The 27,308-nt window shown below is 46.1% G+C and overlaps 1 protein-coding gene across 5 annotated transcripts; it reads left to right on the top strand.

The window, feature by feature from the left end:
• Positions 1-351: 351 nt before the first annotated feature.
• On the top strand, positions 352-26,768 carry LOC138798775 (chromo domain-containing protein cec-1-like). 5 transcript variants are annotated; one of them, XR_011364155.1, is made up of 7 exons: positions 352-403; positions 13,489-13,539; positions 14,833-14,868; positions 17,955-17,987; positions 18,082-18,123; positions 23,756-23,943; positions 26,664-26,768. XR_011364155.1 is itself a non-coding variant. In XM_069979366.1 (7 exons), the coding sequence occupies exons 1-6, from the start codon at positions 374-376 to the stop codon at positions 23,882-23,884; spliced, it is 321 nt and encodes a 106-aa protein (XP_069835467.1). In that variant the 5' UTR covers positions 352-373; the 3' UTR covers positions 23,885-23,914; positions 26,664-26,768. The 5 variants fall into 5 exon arrangements, 2 of the variants coding, with proteins under 2 accessions (XP_069835467.1, XP_069835466.1); XM_069979366.1 differs by having other exon boundaries at positions 23,756-23,914; XR_011364157.1 differs by lacking the exon at positions 13,489-13,539.
• Positions 26,769-27,308: the final 540 nt, after the last annotated feature.

The raw sequence follows: 27,308 nt of genomic DNA, 5'->3' as shown, positions 1-27,308 counted from the left end.
AAAGAATATTTCTTGTAAGGCTGGGTTCATAGTGCATTTTACAATCTGTTTTATTCATCAGTTTTTTTTTTGCAAAAACGGATTGCAAAAACGCAGTGTATGAAGAATAACCGTACATATCAGGAACTTAGAAGGTTATAGAGCAGGAGTGTCAAACTCAGGCCCACCAGCTGTTGCAAAACTACAATTCCCATCATGCCTGGGCAGCCAAAGCTTTGGCTTTGGCTGTCCAGGCATGATGGGAATTGTAGTTTTATAAAAGCTGGAGAGGCTGAGTTTGACACCTGTGTTATAGAGTATAGAGAATAAGTCAGGAAACCCTACTATTTATCCCTCTGCTTGTTCAGAGATGGAGAGACGGGTCTTGCCGAGGATGCCTTCACCGGACTTTACAGATGAAGAGGTAAATTCCATGTTTGTGACGACTTTCATTCTTCCTATACAGTGGTCCCTCAAGTTACAATAATAATTGGTTCCAGGACGACCATTGTATGTTGGAAAATTTGTACCTTGAGACCAAAACTCTATGGGAAACTGGAAATTGGTCCAGAGGCCCCCATAATATCACCACATAATGAGAAAAAAAATTATTTAAAGAAAAATCAGCAGATAACTAATATGGGTAAAGCAAGTCCTTACATTCAGCGTCAGAAAGAGCTACTGGAGGCTGTAATTTACTTTCTCTGTAGAGGGCCTGAGTTTTTTCTGAATTCTGTACAGTTCAGAAAGGGACCCAGAAAAATAGCACTGTAGCAGTACAGAACATGTAGTATCACACTGTACTGTAGAGAGGAGATACTAGACACACAGCAGTACAGGACATGTAGTATCACACTATACTGTAGAGAGGAGATACTAGACACACAGCAGTACAGGACATGTAGTATCACACTATACTGTAGAGAGGAGATACTAGACACAGAGCAGTACAGGCAGGGGCGGTCTTGGCATTTCTGGGGCCCCAAGCGGAGTTATGTCTGGGGCCCCCCCTCGACACGTGTTCCAAAACAATAGACCGCTGTGTGTTGTCCCCAGTAGTATATACCCCTTGTGCGCTACCGCCAGTAATATATACTCCTTGTGTGCTGCTCCAATAGTATATACCCCTTGTGTCCTGCCCCCAGTAGTATATACCCCTTGTTTGCTTCCCCCAGTAGTATATAGACCCCTGTGTGCTGCCCCCAGTTGTATATACCCCCTGTGTGCTCCCCCACTAGTATATAGGCCCCCTGTGTGCTCCCTCAGGGGTATTTAGCACCCCTGTGTGCTCCCCCACTTGGATATAGACCTCCTGTGTGCTTCCCCACTTGGATATAGACCCCTGTGTGCTCCTCCTGTAGTATATAAAGCCCCTGTGTTGTTCCCCCAGTAGTATATAGACCCCCTGTGTGCCCCACCAGTATTATATAGACCCCTTGTGTGCTCCCCCAGTAGTATATAGCCCCCCTGTGTGCTCCCCCACTTGGATATAGACCTCCTGTGTGCTCTCCAAGTTGTATATAGACCCCTCTGTGAAGCCCCAGTAGTCTATAGCCCCCCTGTGTGTTCCCCCTGTTATATAGCCCCCCTGTGTGCTCCCCCCATTTATATAGACCCCCGATGTGCGCTCCCCCAGTTAAACAGACCCCTGTGTGCTCCCCCTCCCATATAGTATATAACACAATAAAACAAACACTTATACTCACCTGGGTCCGGGCGTCTCCTCTTCTCTTCACTCTTGTGGCCGCAGGAAGGGTTTTCCCTGCGATCTCAAGAGGCCGCACTCCCCTTGTCCTGGCGCTGATGCTCCAGTGATGTCACTGGAGCGCCAGCACCACAAGGACAAAGCTGCCACTTGTGACCACAGGGAAAACCCTTCCTGCGGCCACAAGAGTGACTGACAGGAAGGGAGCCAATGTCTCCCGCCCTGTCAGTGCTGCTGCATGTAACTATGAGCGCTCATTACGAGTGCTCATAGTTACAATTCAGATGGCAGCAGCGAGCGGGGCAGCGGCCCTGTCCAGCGGTCTTGAGCACAAAAGCGGGGCGTGGGGGCCCCCCTAGATGTTGGGGGCCCCAAGCGATCGCTTGGGGTGCTTGGTGCCAAAGACCGCCACTGAGTACAGGACATGTAGTATCACACTGTACTGTAGAGAGGAGATACTAGACACAGAGCAGTACAGGACGTGTAGTATCACACTGTACTGTAGAGAGGAGATACTAGACACACAGCAGTACAGGACATGTAGTATCACACTGTACTGTAGAGAAGAGATACTAGACACACAGCAGTACAGGACATGTAGTATCACACTATACTGTAGAGAGGAGATACTAGACACACAGCAGTACAGGACATGTAGTATCACACTATACTGTAGAGAGGAGATACTAGACACAGAGCAGTACAGGACATGTAGTATCACACTGTACTGTAGAGAGGAGATACTAGACACAGAGCAGTACAGGACATGTAGTATCACACTGTACTGTAGAGGAGATACTAGACACACAGCAGTACAGGACATGTAGTATCACACTATACTGTAGAGAGGAGATACTAGACACACAGCAGTACAGGACATGTAGTATCACACTATACTGTAGATAGGAGATACTAGACACACAGCAGTACAGGACATGTAGTATCACACTGTACATACCAAAAAAAGAGAACAAATGCTGAACGAAACGCGCGTCGGGGTGGTGGCGTCCTGGAGGATATACATTGCACATTATTGTAAAAGGTATTTTACTGTCTGGATCCCTTGATTTGATGGGGAAATAATATTTGATGAAGGGTGGATCAGAGATTTATGAATTATCTGTGGGCTGAGTCCATGAATTGAATGCACTTGCACTTTATTATTTATCACATTTACTATAGTGTCCTAATATGTGAATACATCCCCCTGTTCTGTGACATTTGTTGTCGGTCAGAGATTCCAGCATATATGATCCGGTTACTTTAGAAACACCTCCAGGATAGTCACTGTTCTTTTTAATGTTTGGTCTGTCTCTCCTTTTTATGTTAGTGGTTTTTATGTATATTCAATAAAGATATATATGGTATTTGCTACGAAATTTCAGCATTTGTTCTCTTTTTTTGGTATAATCTGTGTTTGCTGTAGTGGCGGTATAACGGCCGATTGCAATGGACCTAGAATTATTAATATGAGTATCTTATAAGTATACGGCCATTGCATGTAGACAAAACCGTAAATTTATCACACTGTACAGTAGAGAGTAGATACTAGATACACACAGCAGTACAGGACATGTAGTATCACACTGTACTGTAGAGAGGAGATACTAGACACGCACAGCAGTAGAGGACATGTAGTATCACACTGTACTGTAGAGAGGAGATACTAGATACACACAGCAGTACAGGACATGTAGTATCACACTGTACTGTAGAGAGGAGATACTAGACACACAGCTGTACAGGAAATGTAGTATCACACTGTACTGTAGAGAGGAGATACTGGACACACAGCAGTACAAGACATGTAGTATCACACTATACTGTAGAGAGGAGATACTAGACACACACAGCAGTATAGGACATGTAGTATCACACTGCACTGTAGAGGAGATACTAGACACACATGAGTACAGGACAAGTAGTATCACACTGTACTGTAGAGAGGAGATACTAGACACACAGCAGTACAGGACATGTAGTATCACACTACTGTAGAGAGCCCCCTGGACAGGACATGTAGTATCACACTACTGTAGAGAGTCCCCTGTCACTTACCGATCAGGACCCCCGCAGTGTGACTGCAGGGGGTCCCGACTGTTTTAACGGACCGCCGGAGGTCTCTCACCTGCCTCCGTGCGTTCCGATGGCGCTCTATTGATTAAGTCTGCCACAGGCAGGCTTAATCAGCGGAGCGCCTATCACACTGATCAATACTATGCCTATGGCATAGCAATGATCAGTGTGTGTAATACAATAAGTGTATGTGAAAGTCCCCCAGGGGGACTTAAAATGTGTAAAAAAAAAAAAATGTCTTTATAAGTACCCCAAAGCCCCTCCCCCAATAAAAGTTAAAATCACCCCCCTTTCCCATTATAAAAATTAAACATTATAAAAATAAATAAACATATACCGTAGCGTGCATAATTGTTCATTCTATTAATCCTTCGAGGACCAGGCACAAAATGACCCAGTGGACCGCGCAAATTTCGATCTTTGCGCTTTCGTTTTTCCCTCCTCCCCTTCTAAGAGCTCTAGCACTTTCAGTTTTCTATCTACAAGGCCATTTAATGGCTTGTTTGTTACAGGAATAGTTGTACTTTGTAATGGCGTCTTTCATTTTACCATAACATGTATGACGGAATCCCAAATATATTATTTATGAAAATATAAATATGTGAAATCATAAAAAAGAATGCAATATGGTAACGCTTGGGGGGTTCCTGTGTCTACGTTATGCACTATATGGTAAAAGTGACATGATACCATTATTCTATAGGTCAGTCCGAACACAACCATATGCAGGTTTACACAGATTCTCTAATGTTATATATTTTTTTTTTAATGAAATCCTTTTTTTTTGGCAAATAAATATTAATAAAATGGGCCTATTGTGATGTTTATAACAGTTTTATTTTTTCACCTACGGGGCTGTATGGGGTGTCATTTTTTCCGCCATGATCTCTAGTTTTTATTAGTACTATACTTGTAAAGATCGGACGCTTTGATCACTTTTTATTAATTTTTTTTTTATATATAATGTAACATAAAATCGGTAATCCGCGCACTTTTTTCCCTCAGTTCGTGTATGCCGTTCACCGTTCGCAATGACGCTTGTTATATTTTAATAGATCGGACAATTACGCACGCTACGGTATATTATATGTTTATTTTTATATGTTTTATATATATAATGGGAAAGGGGGTGATTTAAACTTTTATTGGGGGAGGGGTTTAGGGGTAGTGTGTTAGTGATTTTTAACTTTTTAATTTGGGGGACTTTAGGGGACTTGTACATACATAACTTTGATTTTTACACTGATCATTGCTATGCCATAGGCATATCATTGATCAGTGTTATTGGCGCTCTGCTCATTGAGCCTGCCTGTGCAGGCTCAGTGACGAGAGCGCCAATCGGACCACAGAGGCAGGTGAGAGACCTCCGGCGGTCCGTTTTAACGATCGGGACCCCCGCAGTCACACTGCGGGGGTCCCGATCGGTGAGTGACAGGGGACTCCCCCTGTCACTTACACTTAAACAATACGGCCGCGGCATTTAAGGAGTTAATGTCACGCTGCAGCGCGATCGCTGCAGCGTGTCATTTACGGTGAGGTGCCGGCTGCTATGAAGCGCGCTTCCCTCCGTAGCGCGCTTCATAGCTCAGGACGTACCGGTACATCCTTGGTCGTCTGGGGACAGACTTCCAGGACGTACCGGTACGTCCTAGGTCGCCTAGGGGTTAAAATATAACAAGCGTCATCGCGAACGGCGTAAACAAAAAGAGGGAAAAAAGTGCCAGGATTACCGATTTTTTGTTACATTATATATATAAAAAATTAATAAAAAGTGATCAAAAGGTCCTTCACGTATCTTCACAAATATGGTATTAATAAAAACTAGAGATCATGGCGGAAAAAATGACACCACATAATAAAAAATATATAACATTAGAGAATCTGTGTAAACCTGCATATGGTTGTGTTCGGACTGACCTATAGAGTAATGGTATCATGTCGCTTTTACCATATAGTGCATTACATAGACACAGGAACCCCACAAAATTTACCATATTGCATTCTTTTTTCCAATTCCACCAGTTTATATCTTCATAAATAATAATTTGTGGGTTCCATCATACATGTTATGGTAGAATGAAAGACGCCATTACACAGTACAACTATTCCTGTAACAAACAAGCACTTACAAGGCCCTGAAGGTAGAAAAGTGAATGTGCTGGAGCTCTTAGAAGGGGAGGAGGAAAAAACGAAAAAGTTTAAAGGGGTACTCCACTAAAAAAAATATTTACCCACATTTCCTGTCCTTTCCCCAGCATACACATTACTCACATAGGGATGCTTAATCTGTTCTGCTGTTTTCAGACACTTTTCTGCTCTCAGCTGCTGCCCAGGAAGTTCTGTAGTTTCTGTTTTTTCTATTACGGTTGACCCCCTCTTATCTCTAGCTGCCGCCATTTTGTGTCAGCCTGTCAGTGTGCCGCCATATTGTGTCAGCCTGTCAGTGTGCCGCCATTTTGTGCCAGCCTGTCAGCCTGCAGTGACTGCTCTGAGCTGGGGATTCTCTGTCCTGGCTTGTAAACCCTCCCCCTTCCTCATGGCTAATTTGCATCAGTTGTCCTGTCATTTCTGATTGGCCTGTTAGTCACATGTTCTTGCTGGCCAATAACCAGGCAGGTTGGGCTATTAATCACATGCTCATGTTGTACTAAGGGAATCTCTCATATATGACCTCAGTAATGGCTGTGCACCTTCCCAGCTACCATATACTGCTGTTTCCTCACACAGGCAGGTCTTCTACTTTTCTATGGGCCAGTGGAGTTACCTCACATATATCTGTCTATAACTGACTGCAGGGGCGTTGCTAGGGTCTTAAAACATCCGGGGCACGGGCCCCCTGAGTTGACTTCTGCAGTGACGTGACGTTACACATACACTATATATATATATATATATATATATATATATATATATTTATGTATATATGTGTGTGTGTGTGTGTGTGTGTGTGTGTGTAACTTTCTTTTAAACAGATGATCACATAGGCTAGTATTTGAAATTGTGACTCACAGTTGACGTCTTCTCTGATCAGATTCGCTCACTTTTCTCTTTCCATTCAGCCGGAGCCATAACCCCCTTCTCTCCATAATCTGCCAGGAAAAACATTTTAGGCTCCTTGCTCCAGCACACACAGTAATTAGGTCTCCTCTGTGCCCTATATGCCCTATCTGTATAGGCCTCTCTACCCCCACATAGTTGTAGCCCCCCCTTCCCTCTGTGTCTGCATACATTATAGGCCTCAACTGTGCCTCCAAATAGTATAGCCCCCTGCTCAGCATCCTCCCTATATAGAATAGCCCCCCTGCTGTGCAGCATTTCCATACAGAATACCCCCCCCTGCTGTGCAGCATTTCCATATAGAATACCCCCTGCTGTGCATTATTCCCGTATAGAATATCCTCTGCTGTGCACCCAAATATAGTAAAAATGCTCCCTGCTGTGCCATCCTACATTGTTAAATGCCCCTACTGTGCCTACATATAGTAATAATGTCCCCTGCTATGCTCCCATATATTAATAATGTTGCCTGCTGTGCCCTCCATATAGTAATATCTCCTGCTGTGCCCTTCATATAGTAATAATGTCGCCTGCTGTGCCTCAATATAGTAATAATGCCTCCTGATGTGCCCCAATAAAGTAGTAATGCCTCCTGCTGTGCCCCTCATATAGTAATAATGCCTCCTGCTGTGCCCCTCATATAGTAGCAATGTCTCCAGCTGTGCCTCCATATAGTAATAATGTCCATGCTGTGCACCCAAATATAGTAATAATGCCCCCTGCTGTGTCCCCCATAGTAAAAATGGGCCCACTGCTGTGCCCCCTATATAGTAATATAGCACCTACTGTACCCGCCATAGTAAAAGTCCCCCCTCTGCCTACAATAAACCTGCCCCCTACACACACTATCCCACCTGACCCCCCCTACACACACTACCCCCACCTGACCCCCCCATACACACACTACTACCCCCATCCGAGCCCCCTATACACACACTACTACCCCATCTGATCCCCCCATACACACACTACTACCCCCATCTGACCCCCCATACACACACTACTACCCCCATCTGACCCCCCCATACACACACTACTACCCCCATCTGACCCCCCCATACACACACTACTACCCCCATCTGACCCCCCCATACACACACTACTACCCCCATCTGACCCCCCATACACACACTACTACCCTCATCCGAGCCCCCCATACACACACTACTACCCCCATTTGACCCCCCATACACACCCTACTACGCCCATCTGAGCCCCCCATACACACACACTACTACCCCCATCTGAGCCCCCCATACACACACTACTACCCTCATCCGAGCCCCCCATACACACCCTACTACGCCCATCTGAGCCCCCCATACACACACACTACTACCCCCATCTGAGCCCCCCATACACACTACTACCCCCATCCGAGCCCCCCATCCACACACTACTACCCCTATCCGAGCCCCCCATACACACACTACTACCCCCATCCGAGCCCCCCATACACATACTACTACCCCCATCTGAGCCCCCCATACACACACACTACTACCCCCATCCGAGCCCCCCATACACACACTACTACCCCCATCCGAGCCCCCCATACACACACTACTACCCCATCTGACCCCCCATACACACACACTACTACCCCCATCTGACCCCCCATACACACACTACTACCCCCATCCGAGCCCCCCACACACACACACTACTACCCCCATCCGAGCCCCCCATACACATACTACTACCCCCATCTGAGCCCCCCATACACACACACTACTACCCCCATCTGAGCCCCCCATACACACACACTACTACCCTCATCCGAGCCCCCCATACACACCCTACTACGCCCATCTGAGCCCCCCATACACACACACTACTACCCCCATCTGAGCCCCCCATACACACACACTACTACCCCCATCTGAGCCCCCCATACACACACACTACTACCCCCATCTGAGCCCCCCATACACACTACTACCCCTATCCGAGCCCCCCATACACACACTACTACCCCCATCCGAGCCCCCCATACACATACTACTACCCCCATCTGAGCCCCCCATACACACACACTACTACCCCCATCCGAGCCCCCCATACACACACACTATTACCCCCATCCGAGCCCCCCATACACACACACACTACCCCCACCTGACCCCCCCCCCATACACACACACACACACACACACACACACACAGAGCACTACCTGATAAGGCCCCGGGGTTGCAATACTCACCCCCGTGCTGCAGCTGAGGTGGAGGAGCGCGGCGGGGGAGAAGCTTGGCGCCGCTACAGCCGGCGTCCCTGGAGCGCAGGACAGAGGCGGGCCGCAGCTTGCAGTGTCCACTGCGGCCCTCCATCCATTGAAGAGCTGGGTGACGTCACGAGGCATCCGGAAGTGGTGCCGGCCGATCCCGCTCCCGCGGCCCGCCAGCGCTGAAGTAACAGCAGCCTGGGGCCTCTGATAGTGATCTATTACAGGCCCCGGCTGCTGTTATTTTAGCGCTGACGGGATCAAAAAAAAAGTTTCGGGGCTCGGCTGAAATCATTCGGGGCTTGGGCCCCGAATGATTAAGCCTAGCGACGCCACTGCTGTGCAGGAATAACATATACATGTATGCCCCTCTGTTTGATTCACACAGACAAGCACCCAGCTTTCCCAGGTGCTGATAAGTCACTGTGTTATGGTTACATTCCCTCTGCAGGCTGAGGCCGTAGGGGCTGTGGGGTGTCTGTTGGGTTGTGTCATGTGATATCCTGGGCTGATCTTATTGGCCTCATTAAGGTGGGAAGTGGGCTGGCTTAGCAGCAGTGGGTGTTACTGAGGGGGCTGGCTTAGCAGCAGTGGACATTACTAAGGGGGCTGGCTTAGCAGCAGTGGACATTACTGAGGGGGCTGGCTTAGCAGCAGTGGACATTACTGAAGGGGCTGGCTTAGCAGCAGTGGACATTACTGAGGGGGCTGGCTTAGCAGCAGTGGGTGTTACTTAGGGGGCTGGCTTAGCAGCAAAGGGCATTACTAAGGGGGCTGGCTTAGCAGCAGTGGGTGTTACTGAGGGGGCTGGCTTAGCAGCAGTGGACGTTACTGAAGGGGCTAGCTTAGCAGCAGTGGACGTTACTGAGGGGGCTGGCTTAGCAGCAGTGGGTGTTACTAAGGGGGCTGGCTTAGCAGCAGTGGGTGTTACTGAGGGGGCTGGCTTAGCAGCAGTGGGTGTTACTGAGGGGGCTGGCTTAGCACCAGTGGGTGTTACTTAGGGGGCTGGCTTAGCACCAGTGGGTGTTACTGTGGGGGCTGGCTTAGGACCAGTAGGTGTTACTCAGGCGGCTGGCTTAGCAGCAGTGGACGTTACTGAGGGGGCTGGCTTAGCAGCAGTGGGTGTTACTGAGGGGGCTGGCTTAGCACCAGTGGGTGTTACTTAGGGGGGCTGGCTTAGCACCAGTGGGCGTTACTGAGAGGGCTGGCTTAGCAGCAGTGGGTGTGGCTGAGGGGGCTGGCTTAGCACCAGTGGGTGTTACTGAGGGGGCTGGCTTAGCACCAGTGGGTGTTACTTAGGGGGCTGGCTTAGCACCAGTGGGTGTTACTGAGGGGACTGGCTTAGCAGCAGTGGGCGTCACTGTGGGGGCTGGCATAGCAGCAGTGGGTGTTACTGAGAGGGCTGGCTTAGCAGCAGTGGGTGTTACTGAGGGGGCTGGCTTAGCAGCAGTGGGTGTTACTGAGGGGGCTGGCTTAGCAGCAGTGGGCATTACCGAGGGGGCTGGCTTAGCAGCAGTGGGTGTTACTGAGAGGGCTGGCTTAGCAGCAGTGGGCATTACCGAGGGGGCTGGCTTAGCAGCAGTGGGTGTTACTGAGAGGGCTGGCTTAGCAGCAGTGGGTGTGGCTGAGGGGCTGGCTTAGCACACATGGAATGCTTGCCTCAGTAGTTTTAGACCTCACAGGCAAACACAATATGAAACAGGAAATAAAGAGAACATGTATGGTAGGAAACAGCTCCACAGCAGCCACAAAAAAAGATCATATAGCAGCAAAACTTGGCAGGGATATTTAGATTTTTTTTTTGATACTACAACAACCCCTTTAAGGATTATTTTGATGGCTAGCTCACCTTGGAGAGTTGCAGTGAGCTACATCAGCTTTAGTTGCTTCTTCTCCAAGTTGCTAGGGAAGTTGCAGGATTCAGAAGAAAACAAGATACCTCCTCAGCACAGATAGGTTGTACAGTTCCCTTTCAACAGTGGTCACATCTGACATGACTAGTAGTCAGGATTACTGGATCACTTAAAAGATACACTGACTGACTCTGGCACCTCAGCTAGTTTGAGCACATAGTCATCATAGTAGTCTAGGCCTACTCCAGCTTTACTTATAGGCTCTTGGGGAAGCTAGCTACTGGTTGAAACCATTGGGAGACAGTGAGTCTGGACTCTGATAGAAAGAAAGAAGTAACTTTTGCGAGGTGACCTTTTCCTTGGACGGCAAGCCAATTCTCTGCTGGGGGCAGATACATGCAGAATATTACATACACCAGTAGAGAAGCAGTCCAGGTTTGTTTTTTTAACTCCCCCGGCAGCATCTTACATCTACTTACCATTGTTGATTGGTGTACCGCGGCGCAGCTTCATTGTGCTGTTAAGGCTTCACTTGGATGCCACTGGCACCCACGTGACCTGTTCGCGGCCTGGCCTGCTGTACAGGAGTAATGTGCTTTACAATAATCGAAAAATACAGAGCGACACCTTGTGAAGCAAATGCAGTAATACAGTTACCATCCACAGAATACCCAATAATACATATACCTTCTATGCTGACCTGCATACACACAGAACAGCAGTGTCATATGGGTTCCCGGGACACTGCACATTTACTTAAATGGGACTGAGCTGCATTACCAGTCACAGCTGTCTATATGGACAATCAGCTGGTGGTCCCTAAGGGTCCTTAGGATTCAAAGGACGTCCCATGCCGACTAATGACTGCAAATTTCTTGCTTTAATGGCTAGGATCAGAGAAACCTCTCATCAATGCTGCTTTCCACAGAGCCTACTAGAGACTATGGCACCTAAAATTTTCACAAATTGTGTGGAATCCCACTGTAAGGGTCCTATTCCACGGGCCGAGGAGGACCCGATCAACGATGTAAACGAGCGGCGATCTGCTAGATCGCCGCTCGTTTACTGGGCCTATTCCACGGCCCGATGATCGTTGAGCGAGAGCTGCAAGGACATTGTTACCGATGTCCTTGCAGCCCTTGTAGCATCATACATTACCTGTCCAGGCTTCTTCTCCGCGCTGTCTTCATCCCTGGGTCCCGCGTGCTCTATCTTCAGAATGGCCGGTCAGCTGTCAGGCCATTCTGAAGATAGAGCGCATGGGACCCGGGGATGAAGACAGCGCGGAGAAGAAGCCTGGACAGGTAATGTATTGCTGATCGTTCGGCTGATCGTTCTCTCTATTTCACCGAACGATAATCGGCCGAATCAGACCAAATGGGCCCGATCCGGCCGATTATCGTTACTGTGGAATAGGGCCCTAAGGCCACCAGTGTTCATAAAATGTTATCATGGGATGAAAAGAAAAAGATCAGATTAGAGGAACCTTTGTTCAAGTCCCAACTAAATCTAGGAAAGAGAATTTTTTATAATAAAAAAAGACAAAAGGCTTTTTTTTGGGAAGGGCTCTACTCTATAAAATGATTTTTCTTAAATCCAATTTTGTCATTGGTGTCATATATGACGCCATTCACCATAACTGCTGTTTTCTTGCTTATACAGCCCCCAAAAAATCAGAATAAAAAGCAATCAGTCATATTCAACCAAAAATGGACGGCCACTCATTCCACAAAATAATAGCAGTCGTAAAGAATAAGTTTGAGTTACACTTTATATCTGTGCCAAAATAGATCCAATATAGAAATATATCCTTGTCATTGAGATCGCAGGTGGCCTGCACAGTCGGAATCATTCACCTATCCCCCATCTTAGAAACAGAGTATATGTCTCTTATAGATTGGAATATACAAAAAAAAAAAACAGAAGGTACAACATGCTAGAGTAGGGACCATTTCTCGAGGACGCCTTAAAGTAGCGACATGGTACACTCTGTTTGATCAAATAGTTTGCTAAGATCCTCACTTTTTAATATCTACAGAGCAGGTGTTTACCTTGTGTACGCTGGGAGGAGTATATACGGTTGGCCCTTGCACCTGTCGGTTGCTGTTGCACCTTCTGTTTTTTTGTCTGTACTTAAGCCACAAGCAGCGTGCAACCTGCAGTGTGAACAGAGTCATAGATGTGCTGCCAATTTTTTCTTTTTTCTATAGATTGGAATATAGACATTTGATTCCAGTTATCAAGTTATCAGCTGCTATATTCCCTGCAGGAAGTGGTGTATTCTTTCTAGACCTACACAATGCTCTCTGCTGCCACATCTGACTGTGACAGGAACTCTGTCCAATTCAGGAGAAGTTTTCTATGGGGATTTGCTACTGCTCTAGACGGTTCCTGACATAAACAGAGGTGGTGACAGAGAACACTCTGTCAGACTGGAAAGAATACACTACTTCCTGCAGGACATACAGCAGCTGATAAGTACTGAAAGACTTTTTTAAATAGAAGTAATTTACAAATCTGTATAACTTTCTGACACCAGTTGATTTAAAAACTTTTTTTTTCCTCCACATCCACATCCACATCTATTATCTTTTAGATTTACACCATGACGGAGGCCATAGATATGATTCTTACCTTCCAGGAAGAAGTAGGTGGTATCACAGATAATTATTTAAGTGGAATACCATGAAACATTTAAAGTTGGCTCTAGACAATAGATTTTATGGCAGATTCCAGCTGTTTTGATGGGATGTTTCAGCAATCTAATGTCCATGTGTATATATGTAGTATATACCAATGTCTATACATACAGATGGTATAGGTGACTGCCTGCACCATTGTCTCCATCATTGAATCTGGAATTTAACATATGTGCTGATTTCTTTTTCTCAGCACAACCTATTCTAGTAAACAGAATTTAACCCCTACCCGATCATCACTTAATACTCCACTGTTTGTGAGTTACTCCATCTTACTGACTTAAAAAGGTTATCTGGCTAAGGGAAATATATATTGAATCATCTCCCTTCCTGGAGACTAACAATTCATTTTATACATGTCATTACCTTTTCTGTCTCCTTCCCTCAGTTTTGAGCCTACTGCTTTCTGTTAAAGACCCAAAAACTGTGTCGAAGCTGCTGAGTCTGTCTCTGCTCTCAACCCCCTTTTCCCCCTACCTTCCGAGATGGCTAAAGTAAACAAGTCCCTATCTGCAACTTTGTAAAAACTTTGTAAGGTACAGTGTCACTATTAGGACATAGTCAGAAGTCAAAGTCAGTAGTCAAAGTCAGTAGTCAGTTGTCAGAAGTCAGTATCAGAATTCAGTTATCAATACTCAAGTGTAAAAATTATTCTTCACTCTGACTTCTGACTATGTCCTAATATGGACACTGTAGTAATGCCATTAGGGTTAATCACAGCGTGTTCATCAGCAACTTGACCTCAGATTAAACCTCCCAGCATTACAAAGAAGCTACAATGTTGCAAATGAAGCCTGGCAGGGAGGAGGGGATTGAGAGCAGATATGGACTCAACAGATCAGACACAGTGTTTTGTGTCTTTAGCAGAAAGCAGCTTGCTCAAAACTGAGGGAAGGAGACAGAAAAGGTAATGACATGTATGAAATGAATTACTAGTCTCCAGGAGGGGAAAATATTCAACATATATTTTACATAACCGGATAACCCCTTTTAAATCATCAGGTTTCTGTACTGAAAAGAAAAGCACAGAACACTACATGATTCTAGGAGAAGGCAGCTACTACATGTGCTCATGTCTTATACTCATATTACTCATTATTCAGTAACTTTAGTAATTTTTCATGACAGATGATAATGTTATTGTTTTCATTTCCATGTTCTGAATCATTATACTAGATTGAATAGGCTATAACTTATTTCTTCTTTAATTTCATCTGTGACCTTTACTTATGTGTGGACAGAGCAGAGAAGAAGGAATGAGGATTGTCGCATACTATGTAAGACATATGGCTAATAAACATATTAAAGGGCCGTTATGAGCAACTGTAATTTTTTTACTATGTGCCTCCCTGTGCACTAATATAATAAAAGCCGGCATACTTACCTCCCTTAGGCCCCATTCACACGTCAGTGTCAGTTTTTCCTGTCAGGAAATCCTGATCAGGAGGCCTCAAAAGCCATCAGGAGAGTTATCAGGATTTCCTGACAGTAATCCGTTTTTACCTTCAGTAAACCATCAGGAAAAGCCTTTAGGATTTCCTGATGAGGGGGAAAAAAAGGTGTTCTCAATATGGTCTAGTATGCCAACATACATTACAGGTACCCACATCGCCCCTCGTGTACCCTGCCACTGGGCCCCCCTCGTGTACCCTGCCACTGCGTCCCCCTTGTCTACCCTGCCACTGTCAGCCCATTGTGTACCGTGCCACTTCTCCACCTGGTGCACTGTGCCACAGTCTCCCCATCATGTAATGTGTCACCATTTCCCCCTCATACCATGTGTCATCCTCTAGTCCAGTGGTAGGAAACCTTGGCTCTCCAGCTGTTACAAAACTACAACTCCCATAATGCTAAAGCTTTGGCAGTCCGGGCATGATGAGAGTTGTAGTTCTGCAACCAGGGTGGCCACAGGTTGAAAAACTACAACTCCCATCATGGACTGCCAGTGCGACATGATGGGAGTTGTAGTTCTGCAGCCAGGGTGGCCACAGGTTGCAAAACTATAACTCCCATCATGGACTGTAAGCAGGGCATGGTGGGGGTTGTAGTTGTGTGTAATCTCACCTGTCCTCGATCCTGCTCTTGTTCTCTTCTGTGGGGTAGCAGGCACTCAGGGTCGGGGGGGGGGGCGTTGCAGCTTAGGTCCGTGTGTGGGGGGGGGGTTGTCGGGCAGCAGGAGGTGCGGTCCGGTCCTTGGGAGTGCGGTGGGGTGCTGTCTGGCTGCTGAACGGGGGTCCGGCCACTCGGGGGGGGGGGGGGGCAGTAAGATGTGCATTTCGGGAGGGGGGAGATTGGGTGCTGTTGGGCAGGTCGGGGGGGGGGGGGGGATTGGGGTTGATGGTGGCTGAACGAGGGTCAGGTGGTCCGGTCCGGGGGTGGGGTGGATTGTGTCGGGCAGCAGGTGGGGGGCGGTGCAGAGCGGGGGTCCACTGAGGCCCAGGGTACACTGGGGGCAGCGGCAGGAGGTGGCATGGGCCTTCCAGAACAGACCCAGCAGAAGGTGACTGGTGAGTCCAGGGAGAGGGGTACGAGTGGTGGTGGGGGGTGCGCAGACTATCCGGAACCCCGGACGCTTTCCTGATGTGCATCAGGAAAGCGTCTGTGGCTCCGGCGCTCCCATAGAGTTCTATAGGAGTGTCCTTGCCAGATTTCCGGACGAAAATAGGACTGGATCTAAAAAATCCGGTCCTATTTTCCAGAACGGACACCCTTCCGGAAAAATCCGGAAGGGTGTCCGTGACTAATGTATGCCTATGGGTCCGGAAATCCGTCCGGATTTCATGCTAAGAAATCCGGGCAGATTTTCCGGACGTGTGAAGGGGGCCTTACTCCTTTGTTGCTTTTGCTGTCAGATCCCAACTCTGGTCCTGATTTTTCCACTTCTGATGACATACCGCAGTCTGCAGTACACACATAAGGCTGGTAAAGATGAGTCCACTTAAATAAGGCTGGTAAAGATGTGTCCCACTTAAATAAGCAAATTCCACTTTACTTGAAAGGGTAGTAAAATAGTGCAATAGATGTTAACTCTATAGTGCAAAATGGGTATTTTGTGCAAAAATTATATCAAACAATCGATCAATCCAAGAGCAACTTGAGGTAGAAGAAGAGAGGTGAAGAGTTAAGCCCCTATTACACAGGGCGATTCAGAGGTGCATGCCAGTGCCGACCTGTCATGTCAGCACTCCTTTGCTCCTCGTTCTCCGCTCGCTGCCGGTGCTATTACAGGCACCGACAGAGAGCGGGTAAGTGCAGGATGGGCTATAGTGAGCTGCGGGGGGAGGGGGGTCCCAGGTGATCGCTAGATCATCTTTCAACATGTTGAAAATGAAAAGAAAAAAAGAGTGGTTCGGTGCTTAAAGGACAAGTGCCATGAAAAACTTTTTCCCAGTAATTGAAGCACATTACAAAGTTATATAACTCACAGAGCTCTCTATAAGACCTTATCGCCCACATCGTAGTAAGTTATATATTACTCATGTTTATCTGGATCCATTGTTGTTTTGTGAGATCCCTTGGGCGCTGCACCTCTCTTTTTTTCTTTTCATTTGCATGGTCATTATATCGGTCACAACACGTAAACCCGAGCATAGTCTGGCAAACTTTTCTTATCAGAAGATATCCACCTGGATAAGGGATCATCAGATTGTCTTTACCTCTTTGATGTGCGAATGTGGCTCTTTGGTGTGGGTGATTTATGTCATCCACATTCACCGGGTGAGTTATTCATTGATTACTTTTACGCATGAGCCCTTCCTCTATATTGCTTTCCTTATCAACAAGTTGAAAGAAACTGAAAGACAACGATCAGCCGACATTATGCATGCGGTTTGAATATACAATACTTGTCAACCTTTAGAAAATAGGGGTATTCTGGTGATTTTTTTTTCTTTTAAATCTGATGGTTTCAGAATAATAAATACATTTGTAATATATATTTTTATTTAAAAATCTGTAGTCTTACAGTACTTATCAGCTGGTGTGTGTCCTGCAGGTAGTGGTGTATTCTAGGAATGAGTGAGTCGCTCATCTAAACAAAGCAAAGTGCTTCCTTTGACCTGTGCTCCGCTCATCAAGGCTCCGACTTTCAGCACTGCTCGGCTCTCTGCAACTCCTCCCAGGATGCCGGGAAAAGCTGGATCCAATCCTGGGAAACCCCCCTAGTTTCCCAGGATTGGATCCAGCTTTTCCCTGGCACCCGGGGTGGATCTGCAGGGAGCAGAACAAATAGCGGAAGTGTTTCGCTTCGTTTAGATGATCGATTCGCTCATCTCTTTCAAATAATAGTAAATTTCTAAATTGAAGTTGATTTGAAAGAAAAACATGTAGACAGAGCTTCCCTATAATTTTTTTTTTTTTCCAGGATGAAGACGGCAAGGACAATTCAGAGGACGGAGTAAGAGCCTCATTTCTCTGCCCTAAGAAGTATTTTTAATAAAGCTAAGCTATGGCAACAAAGGAGAAACTGATTTTTCTCTGTTTTATTCTAGGCCATCTTCATGAAAATAGATCAGAAATTATTGACAGAAAAGGTATGTGATGATTATTGCTGACAATTCGCCAAGAGATAAATTTCCTATTGTATAGCCCCATATTCTGTATATAAAACAATGGAAGCTGCAGTATTTTCCTATAGGATGCAATACATTTTACAACTTTTACAACATTTGCAACAGCGTTTTTCTAAGAACTTGTGCTTTAATGGAAAAGCTTGAACTGGGTCCATTAGTGCAAGGGGTGAAGAAATATTACAAACGGTAATTTTTTCTTTGCCAGAAAATACGTCATTTTATCAGCCTTAATGCATAGCATGTATTGTCGAAATTTGCAATGTTGGTAGACCTTGTGCCCTGTCCTGGGTTGCTGGAACTGATGTTGGGCCTGCTGGTGGGTTCTGGTGTTTTGGAGGCTTCTTGTCACTGTGGCCAGGAGTAGTAACCCCCAGAAACACAGCAATTGAACCTTGGTTACGACAAAGGTGAGGTGCAAGGTGTAGGTGCAAGTGCGGCGGTAGAGATCCCACTTTAAACAACTTCCAGACTTTACTTGAAAAAGGTTTCTTAGCGCAAAACAGTTACAAACAGTGCTCAGGTACTTAGTACAAAAATAGCAATAATACTCCAACAGGTAGATAGGTGAGTTGATATAAGAAGCAGTAACGTAACAGGTGTCAGGGACTGGATAGGAGGTCCCTTGCCTACTGTCTTATGTACTCTGCCGGCATGTGGTGAAGTGTCTCTAGAGTGTTGAAGAACATTCGTACTCACGTATGAATGAGTCTCAGTTATCTCAACTAACCGCCTTTTGCCCCACAGTGTCGAGTGACCCGTCCTACTGGGGTAGTACAAGTCCCAGGTTTCTGCTCTCGGTGGAGCTGGCTTGTAGTGTCCTACCTACAAAGCTGAGCGTCTTGGACTGGTTGTTTGTCACCAGTACTTTAGGTGGATGAAGATGGAAGAAGAGTGTAGCTAGTAGGTATTGTTTTATAGTTACGTGGGCACTAAGCTTGGTGGATCTTAGCCATATTTACAAAGGGGGTGCTCAAAAGTATTATGCTAGTTCAGGGGTTAGTAATTCCAAATATCCACAGATATTTTTTCAGAATGTAGTAATTCCACAGAACCACAAGATAGCAGGGGTATGGTTATGACAGTGTGCAGTAATTCCAAACAACCACAAGATGGCGGTGGTGTGATTATGTCAGGGTGTACTAACTCCAAACAACCACTAGGAGGCAATAATGCAATCCTGTGGTTACAAGACCTGGTGTAGCAAAAGAAAAATTGCTCAAGTTTTAGGTTACTTCTGTAGTCTCCCAGATAATAGTGGTTGTTGGTCACTGCAATGCTGGTTAAACTTCTTTATTGTGGTCTTACTGCTGAGGGAACAATGTGTCCCAACAAGCCTCCAGTGGTGCCTCACTATTTGGAAATTTGAGGTGAACTAGAGATGCTTTTAACATAGAAGATTGTCTGCAGAAAAAGGCGACTTGGTCCATCTAGTCTGCCCTTTTAGTATTTATTTTTCTTTTATCTTAGGATAGATAGATGTTTATCCCAGGCAGGTTTACATTCAGTTATTGTAAATTTACCTACCACATCTGCTTGAAGTTTGTTCCAAGCATCCAGGGTCGGACTGGGCCACCGGGGAGCAGGGGGATCCCCCGGGGGGCCCCACCCCCTCCTCCCTCTTGCAGGGCCCTTCCCCTAAGCCAGAGAGGGGCCTCCCGTTTGGAAGCTGCCTAGTATCGGGAGCTCAAGGGGCCCCCTGCTGGGTGAGTTAAGCACGGTATCAGGGCCCGTTTTTTCTGCAATCATTGGCCCTCCCCTCCCCCTGCTCACCTGACTCCCTTACATCAGCTCCAGGCCTCAGCGCTGCCCTCTTCCTGCCTGTCACAAGATGCCGAGAGCAGCAGCAGCAGCAGGGCCCTTCTGTCCCCCCTCCCCTCTGCAATCACGTGACTCTCCTGTTGCTATGTGTGCAGTCGGTGCACAGGACAAGGGGGAGAGGCTGCAGGCTGCTGGACCTGGCTGGGAAAAGAGAAGATGGAGACAAGAAGACTGAAGCCTCCTGCCCTGCTGAACATGTGAGTGTGTGTGTATATACTTGTCTATCTGTCATCAGTGTGTGTGTCTGTACATGTGTCATGTGTTTATGCATGTGAGTGATATATGTGTGTGTGTGTGTGTGTTTTCTATCATGTATATAGTGTATATATTATGTGTAATCTGCATGCTTTTGTATCTGTGTATCTATGTTGGTGAGTCTGCGTGTGTGTTAGTATGATTAGATGTATATATGTAAGGTGTGTTGTGTCTGCATGTTTGTGTATGTCTGCAGTATGTCTATTTGTGTATATATGTATACAGTGTGTATGTCTGCAGTATGTTTATTTGTGTATATATGTATACAGTGTGTATGTCTGCAGTATGTTTATTTGTGTATATATGTATACAGTATGTGTGTCTGCAGTATGTCTATTTGTGTATATATGTATACAGTGTGTATGGCTGCAGTATGTCTATTTGTGTATATATGTATACAGTGTGTATGGCTGCAGTATGTCTATTTGTGTATATATGTATACAGTGTGTATGTCTGCAGTATGTTTATTTGTGTATATATGTATACAGTGTGTATGTCTGCAGTATGTTTATTTGTGTATATATGTATACAGTATGTGTGTCTGCAGTATGTCTATTTGTGTATATATGTATACTGTATGTATGTGATGAGAAGTTCACACTTTGGAGGTCCAGCTGTGCAGGAGATCCGTGAGGCTTGGGCGCTGATCAGCTGAGGATTCTCACATCAAAGATGATAGGTGTTGTAGTTGATATAACAGTAAGACTTTAGTCAATGGATGACGTGTTTCATCAAATGAGATCATCAGATCTATTGAGGATTCCCTTAGAAACACATTATCCATTGATTTGTCTTACTCCTACGTCTACTACAACTCCTATCATCTGTGATGTGAGAATCCTGACTCAGCCGATCAGCGCCCAAGCCTCACGGATCTCCTGCACAACTGGGACCTCCAGAGTGCAAACTTCTTCTCAACTATTGTACCGACTCAAAAATAAAGATATAAGCAGCAGACACAGACACAAGTGGGATAATGCCCCCCACACCAGACTGCACCCCCTCCGGAGCAGCAGCAGTATTAGTGATAGGTAGGATAATGCCCCCCTCACCAGACTGCACCCCCTCCGGAGCAGCAGTATTAGTGATAGGTAGGATTATGCCCCCCCTCATCTGACTGCACTCCCTCCGGAGCAGCAGTATCAGTGATAGGTAGGATAATGCCCCCCCTCACAAGACTGCACCCCTCCGGAGCAGCAGCAGTATTAGTGATAGTTAGGATTATGCCCCCCCTCATCTGCCTGCACCCCCTCCGGAGCAGCAGTAGTATCAGTGATAGGTAGGATAATGCCCCCCCTCACCAGACTGCACCTCCTCCGGAGCAGCAGCAGTATTAGTGATAGGTAGGATAATGCCCCCCTCATCTGACTGCACCCCCTCTGGAGCAGCAGCAGTATTAGTGATAGGTAGGATTATGCCCCCCCTCATCTGACTGCACCCCCTCCGGAGCAGCAGTAGTATCAGTGATAGGTAGGATAATGCCCCCCCTCATCTGACTGCACCCCCTCCGGAGCAGCATCAGTATCAGTGACAGGTAGGATTATGCCCCCCTCATCTGACTGCACCCCCTCCGGAGCAGCAGTATTAGTGATAGGTAGGATTATGCCCCCCCCCTCATCTGACTGCACTCCCTCCGGAGCAGCAGTATCAGTGATAGGTAGGATAATGCCCCCCCTCACCAGACTGCACCCCTCCGGAGCAGCAGCAGTATTAGTGATAGTTAGGATAATGCCCCCCTCATCTGACTGCACCCCCTCTGGAGCAGCAGCAGTATTAGTGATAGTTAGGATTATGCCCCCCTCATCTGCCTGCACCCCCTCCGGAGCAGCAGTAGTATCAGTGATAGGTAGGATAATGCCCCCCCTCACCAGACTGCACCCCCTCCGGAGCAGCAGCAGTATTAGTGATAGGTAGGATAATGCCCCCCTCATCTGACTGCACCCCCTCTGGAGCAGCAGCAGTATTAGTGATAGGTAGGATTATGCCCCCCCTCATCTGACTGCACCCCCTCCGGAGCAGCAGTAGTATCAGTGATAGGTAGGATAATGCCCCCCCTCATCTGACTGCACCCCCTCCGGAGCAGCATCAGTATCAGTGACAGGTAGGATAATACCCCCTCACCAGACTACACCCCCTCCGGAGCAGTAGTATCAGTGATAGGTAGGATAATACCCCCTCACCAGACTGCACCTCCTCCGGAGCAGCAGCAGTATCAGTGATAGGTAGGATAATACCCCCTCACCAGACTGCACCTCCTCCGGAGCAGCAGCAGTATCAGTGATAGGTAGGATAATACCCCCTCACCAGACTGCACCCCCTCCGGAGCAGCAGTAGTAGTATCAGTGATAGGTAGGATAATACCCCCTTACCAGACTGCACCCCCTCCGGAGCAGTAGTATCAGTGATAGGTAGGATAATACCCCCTCACCAGACTGCACCCCCTCCGGAGCAGTAGTATCAGTGATAGGGAGGATTATGCCCCCCTCACCAGACTGCACCCCTCCGGAGCAGCAGTAGTATCAGCACTAAAGTAGTAAAAATTCTTGTGATTTTATTCACACCCTCTAGCGCGATGTTTCGTTTTAGCTCTGAGTAAGGCAAAACATTGCACAAGAGGGAGTGAATAAAGTCACAAGATTTTTGACTACTTTGCTGCTGTCTTCGCTGCTGAATTATTGTACCAAGTCTCCTGGTTCTGTTGAAAGGGCTGCAAGCGGCATCAAGGTGTACAAACCACCGCTAAAGTGACTGGCGGTATTGGGCTTGTAGCATGACCGCCCAAGGTGAGCAGCAAGTTTAGCCACTTACACACATTTGTTCTGCAGTAATAAGCTATGTGCGCCGCATGGTGTTCTCTCTCTTCTACTAGTAGATGTATAAAATGGCAGATTACATTTTAAAGCCAGGTTTACACGCTGACCACTGATATGCCTTTGGTGAGGCTAGAATAAACAGTCATGGGTCTCCTCTGCTGGAGATTGTAATAGAGGAGCAGACTAGATGGTCATTTTTTCCTTCATCTTCTGAGGCTGTGTTCACACATGACATTTTTTATGTGTTTTTACAGCAATATTGTTGGAATTTCATTAACGTTTCTACATAAATGGTGCAGTTTTACCACAACTGCATAAATCAGTAACAACTGTATAAGTGACTGGCACTGCACTAGTATTGCTGCTCACATACACAGCTCTATGCAAAGTCGCTGTACTAACGTGAAAGGTTTGGCGCTGATTATGTCTTTATATATTGGGTGGGCCCCAAGAATCAATTTCCCTGGTGGGCCAAGGTACCCCAGTCCGACACTGCAAGCATCTACTACTCTCTTTTAAGGAGTCCCTTAAGTGATAGTCCCCATAGAACTGCCTTTGCTGAACCTTTGTGGCCCATTACTGTGCCAGAGCCTTGGTTAAATACAGGATCCCCTGGTGCTGTGGTGGTCCAGACCAATCCTGCCATATTACTGATAGAGGGATGGAGAAGGATACCAATTTTCATCTAATTTAATTATGTTTGCAGGAAGAAGAATACTACTTAGAAGAGGAGAAGGAGGGGGAAGATAAAAAGGAAGAGGAGAAAGTGGAAGAGGTGATAACAGAGAAGACAATGGAGCAGGATGAGAAGGAAGTGATAGAGAAAAAAGGATAGAGGAGGAGGAGGAAGAAGACAAAAAAAAAAGTAAGTGACATATTCAATTCTTATTATAAGTGGGTGATAGTATTGTAGAGACCATTCTCAACAGAGGGAACCCTAAAATATGTAAAACATGAGAAACCCGCTGTGCAAACCTATTGTCACTAACCTCTAGAATCATTACAATGGGCTGAGGTGATGCAGATCATTAAAGGAGAAGTCTGACAATTTTTTTTATTAAAGTATTGTATTGCCCCCCAAAAGTTATACAAATCACCAACATACACTTATTATGGAAAATGCACATACAGTGCTTTTTTCCCTGCACTTACTACTGCATCAAGGCTTCACTTCCTGGATAACATGGTGATGTCACGACCCAACTCCCAGAGCTGTGCGGGCTGTGGCTGCAGGAGAGGATGATGGCAGGGGGACACTGAGGGACACAGGGCACTGGAGGGACACTGAGCATCCCCCTGCCATCATCCTCTCCAGCAGCCACAGCCCGCACAGCTCTGGGAGTTGGGTCGTGACATCACATTTTAATCCAGGAAATGACATCACCATGTTATCCAGGAAGTGACATCACCATGTTATCCAAGAAGTGAAGCCTTGATGCAGTAGTAAGTGCCGGGAAAAACACTTTAAGGCTGGCTTCACACTACGTATATTTCAGTCAGTATTGTGGTCCTCATATTGCAACCAAAACCAGAAGTGGATTAAAAACACAGAAAGGATCTGTTCACACAGTGTTGAAATTGAGTGGATGGCCGCCATTTAATGGCAAATATTTGCTGTTATTTTAAAACAACGGCTGTTGTATTGAAATGATGGCCGTTATTTACTGTTGTATGGCGGCCATCCACTCAATTTCAACACTGTGTGAACAGAGCCTTTCTGTGTTTTCAATCCACTCCTGGTTTTGGTTGCAATATGAGGACCACAATACTGACTGAAATATACGTAGCGTGAACCCAGCCTAAAAGCATTTCCTGTAATAAGTGTATATTAGTGTATATTTGTATAACTTTTGGGGGGCAATACAATACTATTATAAAGATTTTTACTGGACTTCTCCTTTAAAGGGACACTATCAGTAAGTTTAAAGTCTCTGATTTGCTGTTATGTCCCTATAGCACACAGGGTGCTGAGGATGAAGGTTAGTACAACACAGTGATGAGCGATAGAAAAAATATTCATTAGGAGGGCAGGCTGGGTGGGACAGATTGGTGCTCTGAGGGTGATAGTCCTGCCCACAATGTACCAAAAACCTAATTTACATATGTAATAAACTACAAGGTTCTCCAAAACGAAGACACTTACCTTCATCCTCAGCACTCTTGTGCACTATTGGAACACATCAGCAGGTAGATGCTCCTAACCCTTTCCCTTTAATTCTTTAATTGGACTTTATTGGTTTCAAATGAAACAGCCATTAGCATACCTACCATAAAGGCAGACCATGCCATTGGTATCAGGCCCATGCATTAGGCTCACAGTTAAATGCTGCGGTGCCATTGGCTTCCCGTCCTGCCAGTATTTTTTTGTTGCCGGAGGCAGCATTAAACCTCCAGCCACATGAGTAACCCCCGCCCCGTCCTTACATATACTCACCTGGCCCAGGGCAGTTCCCCGATGTTCATTCTCCTAACTGGGAGTCGGAGAACAAAGGAATTCTGGGGGACTGCGCAAAACATGTACAAAAACATGAGCCACATAGTGAAAATAGCAAGGAGGTCAGGGCGGGCAGCAAACAGAGAAGGTCAAAGTAACAAACCAAGGTCTGAAAAACAAGGTAGTAGCGAGATATAGAGAGCAGGTAAGAGACTAGTAGACTGGCTCAATAACTGGCAATGGGGGCTCTGACAAACACTATATAAGAGAACACAGGTCCGGTCCACGAGCTGATTGGACCTGCCTCTGATCTCCCAAAAAACACATTAGAGATGTACAGTCTGACTGGCAAGGAAAACTGTCATGCAAACAAATTAGGCAGCAGTGTTACCTCCAAGATTGCCAGAGCAAGCTAAGCGGGTGGGACTGAACAAACAAAGACAAGCCAGTGTTCAGACAGGGTAACAATCCTGACAAATATAGTGATGATTTACCCACAGGATATTTTCACGTTCTGTGCACAGTCCAAAATACGGACAATGTACAATGGAACAGGCTTAGGGGTTCCCAGCATCATCATTCATTATGATACAGAGAGCTCTGAATAAGTTTAAATCTTCATGCTGTAGTACTAACACAACTACAGACATATTTTTTGGTGGATTGTGGATATACGGTACTGAAAAACTACTGAACGTGTGAATGTGGCCTAACACTGAGCAGAAATGATGGCCGCCAACGATGTTGGCCAACAAAATAATTTGCCTACTTAAATATGTAAAGGAATTTCACACTTTTTTGGGGGTAAAATGTATTGCAAAAATGGCACTATTTCACCAAAATTGCATATTTAAAGAAGTCCGGCCATTTTGAAAATCCGGAGGCCAGCATGGGGGAATTTGATAATGACTACGCACTTACCTGTCCCCATACTTGTGATGAGTGGCGGAACTGGCCTCAGGACTCCCACTGGAAGTAATTTTTCCCTGAGTTGTGATGACGTCCTGGTCCTGCCCCTCACCGCACAGAGAGTGGTAAGTTTGTACCTATTATTAAACTCCTCTCTGTCCCTGTCAGATTTTCAAAATGGCCGGACCTCTCCTTTTAATGGTAAAAATAGTTATTGCCGTGAGGGGTAAATGCATGAAGAGTTGAAATGTAATGTTTTCAATGTTCTCAGAATCTTGGCTGCACTTCCTGTATTTCATCCAAGTTCTAATGATGTCATCAATGAAGATGAACTGACAACAGGCAGAGCAGAACAGCGGCAACTAGTGACAACTTGAAATGTAACTTTTAATTTATTATTATTAAAAGTTTTAGTTCCCATCTGGGAAGTTGATTTTATGGGCCCACCCTAGTTACATGAAAATATTGACAAAAAACAAACAACCCTCCGGCTCACCAGGTGCCGTTTCGCTCCCTGCACATTCTGTATGCCTGGCATGATGCACTTTAGAGCTTTGTCACAAAAATGGCAAAGAAAACGTAGAAACATTACCTGGTAGGTTTTAGGCCCTAGGGCAGAGATAGGGAACATTTGCTCCTCCAGCTGTGGCAAACCTACAAGTCCCATAGACAGGCCTGCGAATGACCAAGATTTCTCTTGTTTTCATATTCATTCCTGTCTTTGTTTTTTTTTTATTAAAGGGAAACTGACATCAAAAAGCAATAAATTTTTACCTTCATTCTCAGCACTGTTTTCGGTAAAGTGGTGGACTACCTATCTGCCCTCCCAGCCTGCCCCTTCTCTTATATATTCAAGATGTTACTGCAGAGCACTGCCGCAATATCTATGAGGAGCGCCTAGGGAGTTAGCCCCAAC

The sequence above is a fragment of the Dendropsophus ebraccatus genome, chromosome 8 (assembly GCF_027789765.1).
Source record: "Dendropsophus ebraccatus isolate aDenEbr1 chromosome 8, aDenEbr1.pat, whole genome shotgun sequence".
Taxonomy (NCBI): domain Eukaryota; kingdom Metazoa; phylum Chordata; class Amphibia; order Anura; family Hylidae; genus Dendropsophus; species Dendropsophus ebraccatus.
Note: the sequence above shows the minus strand (reverse complement) of the source record. Positions and strands in the feature narration are given on the sequence as shown.

Excerpts from the sequence above, each read along its gene's own strand:
- LOC138798775 (XM_069979366.1), top strand. The coding sequence starts at position 374 with ATGCCTTCACCGGACTTTACAGATGAAGAG. Across the intron at positions 404-13,488 it reads CGGACTTTACAGATGAAGAG|ATTTACACCATGACGGAGGC; the intron begins GTAAATTCCATG and ends ATTATCTTTTAG. Across the intron at positions 17,988-18,081 it reads AGGACAATTCAGAGGACGGA|GCCATCTTCATGAAAATAGA; the intron begins GTAAGAGCCTCA and ends GTTTTATTCTAG.